The sequence below is a fragment of the Phoenix dactylifera genome, chromosome 12, assembly GCF_009389715.1.
Source record: "Phoenix dactylifera cultivar Barhee BC4 chromosome 12, palm_55x_up_171113_PBpolish2nd_filt_p, whole genome shotgun sequence".
NCBI classification, from domain to species: Eukaryota; Viridiplantae; Streptophyta; class Magnoliopsida; order Arecales; family Arecaceae; genus Phoenix; species Phoenix dactylifera.
Window position 1 is genome coordinate 6,517,933 of NC_052403.1, and position 9,089 is coordinate 6,527,021.

Here is a 9,089-nt window from a genome sequence, read left to right on the forward strand (position 1 = left end):
CAGGCGTTACGTCTCCCTTAACGGCATAGAATGTTGTATTTGGTCTTGCCATTTCTCCTTCCTGCGAATGAAATCAAAAACTTTATCGTGATAAAGTTTTATAATATCCAGACCGGCAAGTGATAGCTTAGTGGGTAGGCAGCTATCTCAAAGCGAGAGGTCTGTGGGCTTAAGAATGAGATGGGCTCGACTTCGGGGCATCATATTAGACGACACCTATGGTGCCAATGCAATGTGTGCATGGGTTGGGTTCTGGTCGGGCTTGAATCTGGACAAGTTTTTGGACTTTGGCTCGACTCAAAGCCCGAAACAAACTCAGGTTGGGCTTAGGCAAGCGCATGGCTGACCCTATTCCGGCTCTGTTAAGTACTCAGCCACCTAAGCGTCCATTGTCAATCGGGCCCAGCTCCTGACTTATGCTTCAAGTTTTCGGCCTAAAGTCAGACTTGGGCTAAGTATGGACCTGAGGCGGATCTAAAATTTCCGCGCTCTATTTTTAGGGCCAGAGCCAACTTATATACCATCTGAAATGGTTCGATTTAGTGGGTGATTTACTAGTAACTTATGGAGGATATTAATTTTATGAAATGCTCAGAGATCCTATGGCCTCTTTTTCTTCCTTCAAATTAGCCGTCGAGATTGAATTTTTCAGTTGGTTGCAGCAACCATTCAGGCAGGGGTCAGAATCTAATATGTGGTTCCACTAAGCAATCCGACATCATCAGTTGGTCCTGTTGAGTCGGTTGGCTTGTGAAGCCAGATCTGCGCGGGCCTTGGGATATCTACGGTCCAGAAATTGACCCTCAACTTTGTTGAACATGAGATAAATTATTAAATATCAACCCTTGTGAAAGAACAGGCCAAATAGAAACAGTCGGTTGAGACAATAATGTGATGTCAATGGATTTAGAATCCCACATAGCCACATAGGTCATATGTTTGTTTGCAAACCTGCTGCTTCATAAATATATCTCTGACCAAAACTGGGGGTATGGCTATTTCCACCCCATCACAAGGCCCACAATCATCGAAAGGATCATAACTGGGTCGATGGGAGCCTCACCAGCTATTTGAAAATTAACATGGATGTGCGGTTGTTGGATCTTCGGTAGCGTTCGGCCCATTGTAGCCCAAGGAAAGATTTCAACTCAGATTTTCTTAGATTTCCCACCTTCCCCAGCTGGGTAATTTGACCGATTATTGTAACCTTATGAAGGGATTTGAAGATGTGCAAATCAGACATGTCCAACCGGAGGCAAATATGCGGACTTGGTAGCCAATCGTGTCAACATTTTGCAATATACATGGATTTTGAGAGAATATGTACATAAAGATTTGGCTTTTTCTTTTTTTGGCTTTCCTTTGATGTATCTGGGGATTACATTGTAAGAGTGTCACTGTGGTTGTTTTGGCCATCAGTCGATAAAAATAATAATAACGTGTTGCTTGATTCGATGTTATTTCATCGAATACTGGCATTGCCACATTGTATAACTTAGTGTGTGTGTTTTCCTCCATTTTTTGGGGTTAGTATGGCGTGTTGTTATTTCATTATCTATCCAATTGCTAATAGTAACATTAAATTTTAACCAATAACAGGATTTTCAAGTCATTTTAAAGTATTCACGATTACTATTAATTGCATGGGAGCCACCATTGTGTTCTGCATCCGTTGATGTGCATTTCGCCCCAAGTCATGTCATGTCCACATCTTCTTTTTTTGTGTACTTGACCCCGGGGCCGCCATCCCTGGCCATTATTTGCCTTGTTTTTATGTGCGGCGTGCACTGCCTGAGGCTTGTAGGGTCCAGTCAAATCATAAGCTCGGCGAAGTTGCAGCAGAGAACCTTCTTCTTGAGTCGGACCCTGAAAACCGTGGAAATTATGTGCTTGTGTCACCTTTTTTTTTTTTTTTTGCTTCAATTGGGAAATGAAAAGATGCGGAAATGGTGAGAGGATTGAGGAAGCACCTTGCTTGTAGCCGGATCGAGGTGGGAAATAAGGTGGATGCATTTGTTTTTTTTTTTTTTTTGTTGGATGACACAGTGTACTTCGTACCATTTTAGTATAATATATTTAACAAAATTATAAAAAAATAAAAAAAAGCTGAAAAAAGACTCATAAGTCATAACTGGTCCATAGAATGCAAGACACTTCTCATGCAGATCTAAACAATGTTGCCTGAGATAATGCAGCCATTGAAAGTGGAAGGTAGTTATGTTGAGGATACCAGGTTTGCTTTTGCATGATCTAAGAGCATGGCCTGGACTGTTTCAATAAAATTTCCGGCATTGCAGGTCATGCTATTCCCTATTCTTGCCGCTACATGATCGAATGCCATTGCTGTTTCAACCACACTAAAGATTATCATGTCAAAAAGATTGCTAGTCTCTCTGTGGCCCAAGCTGGGGCCTGAATGCATTATGAAAAGCCTGTATGGGGTTTCTAAAACCATGTGGTTAAATCAAATGAGAGCATGCATCATTTTCTGGAGCTCGTTGAGACTCGATCCTTTTGTACCTTGCATTTTACCAGAATGATGGTTTTTGATGGCCTCCAATGGCATCAACATGGCAACATTCAAATGGGTCCTTAGGGTGGTGCATCAATCTCTTCTTCAATGCGAGTTAAAGGGGCATTACTTCCTTGTTTGATCAGTAGTGTTTTGTACACAACACATAAATATTAATATAGACAATAAAATAAATATTTTTTAATATTTTTATTTTTATTTATATTAATAATATTTCTATTAATATTTAATATTCAACCACCGGGCGAGATGGACCCTAATGCTAGATAATTCTAGCGATGATTCATCAATGTTGTGCATTGCAAGGGTCATAGGTGCTACTAGCAAATTTATAGGGGAAGAAGGCTATGCTAGAATTTTTTGTGTGAGTGTGTAATGCTTAAAGGCTGGAAGTTTGAGGAGAAGCTAGCAAGATGCTAGCGTATAAAAGAATGGCACATAACATTAAGTGACTCGAATGGATAACAAAGTGCCAACCAACCTGCTTGCAAGGACTCTCGGACACTTGACATGGAAACCTGGGATCAAGCATCATAGCGTCCATCGTTATCTGAGCACAGCTACGCCCATTACATGGCCCAAACTTGTATGAAAAAAAATTTCCAAACTGGATTGCGAGCTTCATTGGTGATGGCACAAGGTGAACCGCATGCCTTCGCAATCAGGCCAAGTCAATTTAAGAGATCACGTACGCCATATAATTTAAGAAACCATGGGGTGTACTAGTATGAATATGAAATAGAATGAAGGACATCTCTTGTGTCAAACTTTTGACGTTCAGAAAACTAATATAATTAATTTAAACTATGTTTAGTCCTGTCAGCATAATTTACTGCATATAGGTCCCCTAATCTAATTTGGTTATACTGATTTTTTTTTCTTTCTAAAATATTTATTTTGAACATATTTTGGGGGATAGGATACATATTCTCTCATTTGAATCTGTTCATGATCAACAAAAACGCATCTACATTTGTCAGAACTCAATCCAACCATCCAATGAAAAGCTCCTGACAAGTAATAAAAAAAAACTAAAGGACAAGAAAGCTTAGCTAGATTCCGCAATTGCCACATGGAACAAAATAAAGAAAGGAAAAGTTTCCATGAAAAGAAAACGGAAAGCAAAGAGGTGGGGGAATTGTGCTCGAAGCATATGCCGAGAAGATCCCCCACCAAATGAGACTACAAAAGACCCCCTCGCCACCAAGTCTCCATATCCCCGTATTCCAACATTTATTAAAGTCTGTCCCCCTTCACCCATGGACGCCCTCTTCCTCTCCGATTGGATTTGGAGTCCCTTCTTGGACTCCCCCAGCAATGGCCGGAGCAAGAACAATAGCCGGCGACATCCAAGGTGGCCATAAGGCGGCGATCGGTGCAGCCATGCAGGGCAACTTAGAATCTTTGGCAGTCCTCCATCTCTTTGCCGAGGTGGCTATGGAATCCCGTCTATAGTATTATATAAACATGTATACATGGAGAGATGTCCCTTATTTTTCTTTCATGGTTGTGTTGGTTTGTTTCTAAACAAAAGACCTTGAGAATAGCATTGAGTGAGTCCTTTTCATGTGCTTTCTCTGAATGGAAGACGTGTTGCCTTTTTTCTCTCGTCTCTTGCTCCCTCTCATGTTTACATGGTGGTATCATGCTTGGGCCAGCGGCCGAGAAAGTGGGCCGGACGGCAGCGGCGGCTCGGGGTAGCAGTGGTGCAAGACGTGGCCTCCCCCAGTTGGGTGGGTGGATTCAGTCGGTCCTTGCACTTGGTGAAATTTTTTAGTTGGACCGAACCACCGCCAGGTTGATGAACCAATCCAACCAATAAATCAACACAGATAAAAATTCATCGGTCTTTTTCTTTTATTTTATTTTGTGCATATTGGTTTGTGGTTGGACTGGTCCATGGCACTAATAATTTCTCCGACTTAGATTGCGACGTTTTCCTGTAGATTCCTGGGGTTAACTCTTTTAAGGCTTGGCATGGAAACAGCTCAGATCGACCCATTCAATAACCATATTTTCTCTACAGTTTAGGTCGTAGAACGAGCTCATTTATGCAAGTAAAATATATACAGATTAAGGAGAGCCATAATTAAAAACAAAGGTTTTCTCAGCCTAAATCCAGGTTGAACTAACTGGTTAGTGGGATACTTCTGATAAAGCACAGTATTAGGACTAGGCTGTGCCAATAAAGTTTTTCATATATTGTAGATGTACGAAACAAATGAAAAGGTTGGGGGATTACAAGGATGGGGACTTGATACACTGCTTGCCCAGAAACCTTCCCAAGAGTTCCACCGGGAATACCAAATCTTTTTAGCCCAAGGGTTCAGGGCAAAAGCAAGGCAAAGCGTGCCGGCTGCCGCCATCAAGAAGCACTCCACAAAGGCCACACCCAGAAAGGCATATAACCGGCCCCCCGCACCTATTGCATCACAGGCACCTAACTAATTTTGATGAAATGTTGTAAAAAGAAAAACAATTAAGAAAACCATATAGACTCAAATCCCTAACTCATCCAAAGGAGGCAAATACGAGAGTAACAAGTCCCTGTTTGCACGGACTGGGTTTCTTTCTTTCCCAAATTACTCATTCTAATATCAACACTAGTTGTAGTAGATTATTGGTGATATAATCTTTTCTTAATAAATTTAGCTAAGCAAAGATAATGAAATATCGCACCTTCCCCTGGTGTCAAAGGCCATGAATTCTGATGAAAAATACACGACAACTGAAACGCTTAAAGCCTACCAGCTGAAAGAACTGTAGAGCCTGACCCAGGCTTGTCGATGAGAGAAAAAAATGATTGTGAATAAACTAGTGAAGCAGAAATCAAGTTTGTACCTCCAAAATAAAGGTCTTGCAAACACCTACAGCATTCAACATCAAACTTAAACCAAAGAAAACCAACGGATAAACAACAGATACATAGTTTCAAAATTCCTTATAGAAAAAAATAAGGATGGTCTTAATCCATCATGTTTGTCTCGCAAAAGCCACATCTAGTAAAAAAACCCAAGCACTTTGCCACCAACATTCTTCCTCCTAGCTTCTTCATGGTCCATAATGCCCGCAGATGTTGTCAGCACAATGTAACCAAACTGCACATCAAGTACAAAGTAGAATTCTCATCACCATTTCACCAACAAGACACAAAAATCGAAAGAGAATTCTGGTTAAAATATTAACTGGTTACATAAAACTAGGAGGTTAACTTCAACATTAAAAGAAAAAATCATCCAAGTTATATGGAAGGCCAGTTAGTAATAACTAAATAGAGCAACTGACCTGTCGTGATGGAAGCAGTCTTGCAGTCCAGGGCTCGATTTCCTTAACACCCACATCAAACCGAGGACTAATAACACCACATTTGTTCAATCTCCCATTCAACTCAACCACTATTTTGCCGGCTCGGTGGTCATCTACATATTCGAACTCACCAATATATCCTAGAGAACCATTACAGAAATAATCAGAAATAAAATGATTGCAGCATTTTGTTGGTAAACAAATGATTGCAATATTGATAACAAGTATATCACAGGACTAACCATGCTTCTGCATGACCAGAAGGAACTTGATTATCACCTTGGAGGAGGGTCTAATCATCACCTGCCTCTTTCCACGCTTCTCGGCATTGTACATGCTCTTAAGAGCATCATTCAAGACATTGACTCTCACCATCCTTACCAAAACTAAAAAAAGAACTTAAGCATATAAAAGTAGGCAACATAACGGAAATGCAAAATGATGTGCTTCACTAATGAGGTGCCAACTACTTGCAGATAAAAGCAGAAGTCTTGTAATACACTTTCTTATCATTTAGAAAGAATTGCAGAAACAGTGAAACTATTCCTATAACCACCAAATATCAAGTGAAATAATATAGGTTGGCCCGTTCAACGTGTCTTTACACTGCATGCATGAAAGGGAGGAAAAAGCAACCAATTATTCTGCCATATTGTAGCCACCTACCAAACTAACACCCATCTTAACATAACAAATGGTAAAAAAAAAAACAGTGCAGGAAACACCAATTAATAGATATGTGCGTTTGATAGCGAGAGAGAGAGAACTGATCAAAAACAAGAGATAAAAGCAGTTCTTATATAATTAAAATAAGGAACATTCCGTCTCAAAAACAGTGGACAAACATGAATATGAAACTGGTTATTTAAGGCCAGCTTTTCAAGCCTAGGCACTGCTAGTTCATCCACCAAGACAAATATTACAACCCAGTGAGACTTGAACCAAAGCTAGATAAGTGTGATCCACTGAGGTTCAGCAAATAATGTGCAATCAGTTATCAATCCAATGTAAGCCTACAGATTGGACATCAAAATCAAACCAGCATAACATATGGCAAATGAGAGGCTTGTCGCAATACTTACAAGGTTGTTTGATGCATAGGAAACATATGTAATTAGCCGTGCCATTTAAGACCATGCAACTAAGAAGCAGACCAGCAGTGATCAACTAGACTTGGAAAGAATTTAGATGTATAGAAACAATTTTTTAACATGAACGCATGTTTTTAATATTCCAAGGCATAACCAACTCGATTACGTATGCTATTCCGATGCACCAAAATAAATGGTGAAAACATGTATTTAATGATCGACAACCATGCCACGATATATATGGAAGAATGGATGCACAGAAACACATCTAGTTTAAGGAGGGGGGAGGAGTTAAAGAAACACTTTAGATCATTCGAACAAAATAATCACAAATAGCTGATACTCATCAACTATATACTTATTATAAAAACTAATGTCCCATACCAACCTCGATTCAAAAGTATTTTTTGTCCAAAGCTCCTTAAAATTGCAATATCTGCAGACCTAAACTTCAGAAGCAAAAATAACAAAAGTAATCATGAATCACTCTACAGAATGTGAGCTATGTTAGTCAGCTCCTATTGAGATTGATTAGATCGATTTTGATACTGGCCCTATTCAGGTGCATAACTATTGAAGGCTGAGATGGCTGGTGGTTCACATGATGGATGATCACAACTCAGCCTTTCCCTAAATAGAACACATTCAATAAGAAGTTCTTTACAGAAATTCTCCCAAAACATCGGTGCATCATTTATACCAATCTTGTCTACCTTCCCACCTTGAATACTTTCTATTCAAAATTGTTTTTTTTAAAATGTAAAAGAACCCAAGAAAATTCTTAACAGTGCCTCCCATTTCAACTTTCTTTTTTTTAACTGCACAAGATGAAGCACCAAGTACCTTTATAACATTCTTGACACTCAATCGCTTTGCATCTTGCTCTAGAAACAAAGCAAGAAACAGTGTTGTGAACTGACAATACAGTCTACAGCCCCATTTCGAAAAGAAGATACTCGGTTCACAGTGGATGAGGTGAGCATGACAATAAATGAGACTACCATACCACAACCGGACCCGATCCTTCCTCTGACATAGTAAATGTGATCACCTTATAGGTTATTTTTTTACAACACTGTTGGCACAATCATCATTCTGGGAAAATCTTCCTTCAGCCTTAAAAACACTTAAGGATCGCAAGACAATTTAGATGAACATCAACACTCCATCTGCCTGTATTATTACTCTTAAAAATTTCTCCATCAAACCCCACAGTCTTCCATGCCATGGATTTTAGATAATTGCTTAACCAGTTTCGAACACTTTCCTATTCTGCATATATTGGAAAAGAATAAAAAAACACCAATTCAGAAACTTCACTGCAAGACCAAAATATCTTCGCTGCTCAATGTTCTAATATATTGATATACACAAGTTCCTAAAAAGTTAGCTTCTGGAAAAAAGAAATCCCATGGTGCAATTTACAGTAGAACAAAGTGGGAGATCTAAAAGGTTAAAAGATAAGGAAACATTATAACAGAAGCAACCCCAAAAACTCTTCATGATGTGCCTTTTTATCCCAAAAAAAAAGAAAGGAAAGAAAATGCACGACAGAATGGTAGTAGTTGTATATTGACTCCACTAAGCAATTACCTCAAGAGAAGGATGTATCAAATACCCATTAATTATGCATGACTTATAATACTATAACTGATGATAGATCTTGAAGCCAGAACAAACGCATCAAGCCCACAAATAGGCCAGACAAATTGCATACACAAACATGACAAAACAAAAACTCCAGAAATTCAGCATGGATAAAGCAACAAATTGACAGATATAGTTAAAAAATTACCACATGCGCTCCGGAAAACCTAGGAGGCATGCAGGAATCAGATTCAATGGAGAAAAACAAAGTGATGGGTGATTAAACACTCCAGATCTAAGAAACCATGAAGATTGGTCTATACAAGCGACATATAACATAAGATCCATCAAATTTCTACGGGATTCCCACAAATCCAAGGATCATCGAACATCGAGATTGACGAGAAGGGAATAGATTGGATCTCACCTTTGATATGAACTGAGGAAGGGCGCCGCCGAGGACAAAGCGGCTGGAAGCCTAAAACCCTAGCTCAGAGAGGAATAGAAATGAGAGTGGCAAAGAGAGGGCAACGATGTGGCCTTAAGAGAGAATGGTGGATCAACACTATGAT

General features: G+C 39.5%; 1 protein-coding gene across 2 annotated transcripts; it reads right to left on the bottom strand.

Annotated features, from left to right (window-relative positions):
* Window positions 1–5,351: 5,351 nt before the first annotated feature.
* Window positions 5,352–9,089, bottom strand: LOC103696556 (40S ribosomal protein S15a-like). 2 transcript variants are annotated; one of them, XM_008778238.4, is made up of 4 exons: window positions 8,945–9,089; window positions 6,082–6,225; window positions 5,819–5,979; window positions 5,352–5,631 (listed from the first exon to the last, which is right to left on the bottom strand). In XM_008778238.4, the coding sequence occupies exons 2-4, from the start codon at window positions 6,212–6,214 to the stop codon at window positions 5,533–5,535; spliced, it is 393 nt and encodes a 130-aa protein (XP_008776460.1). In that variant the 5' UTR covers window positions 6,215–6,225; window positions 8,945–9,089; the 3' UTR covers window positions 5,352–5,532. The 2 variants fall into 2 exon arrangements, with proteins under 2 accessions (XP_008776460.1, XP_017696296.1); XM_017840807.3 differs by having other exon boundaries at window positions 6,082–6,216; window positions 8,945–9,050.

Excerpts from the sequence above, each read along its gene's own strand:
- LOC103696556 (XM_008778238.4), bottom strand. The coding sequence starts at position 6,214 with ATGGTGAGAGTCAATGTCTTGAATGATGCTCTTAAGAGCATGTACAAT. Across the intron at positions 5,980-6,081 it reads TCTGGTCATGCAGAAGCATG|GATATATTGGTGAGTTCGAA; the intron begins GTTAGTCCTGTG and ends ATGGTTCTCTAG. Across the intron at positions 5,632-5,818 it reads GACTGCTTCCATCACGACAG|TTTGGTTACATTGTGCTGAC; the intron begins GTCAGTTGCTCT and ends CTTGATGTGCAG.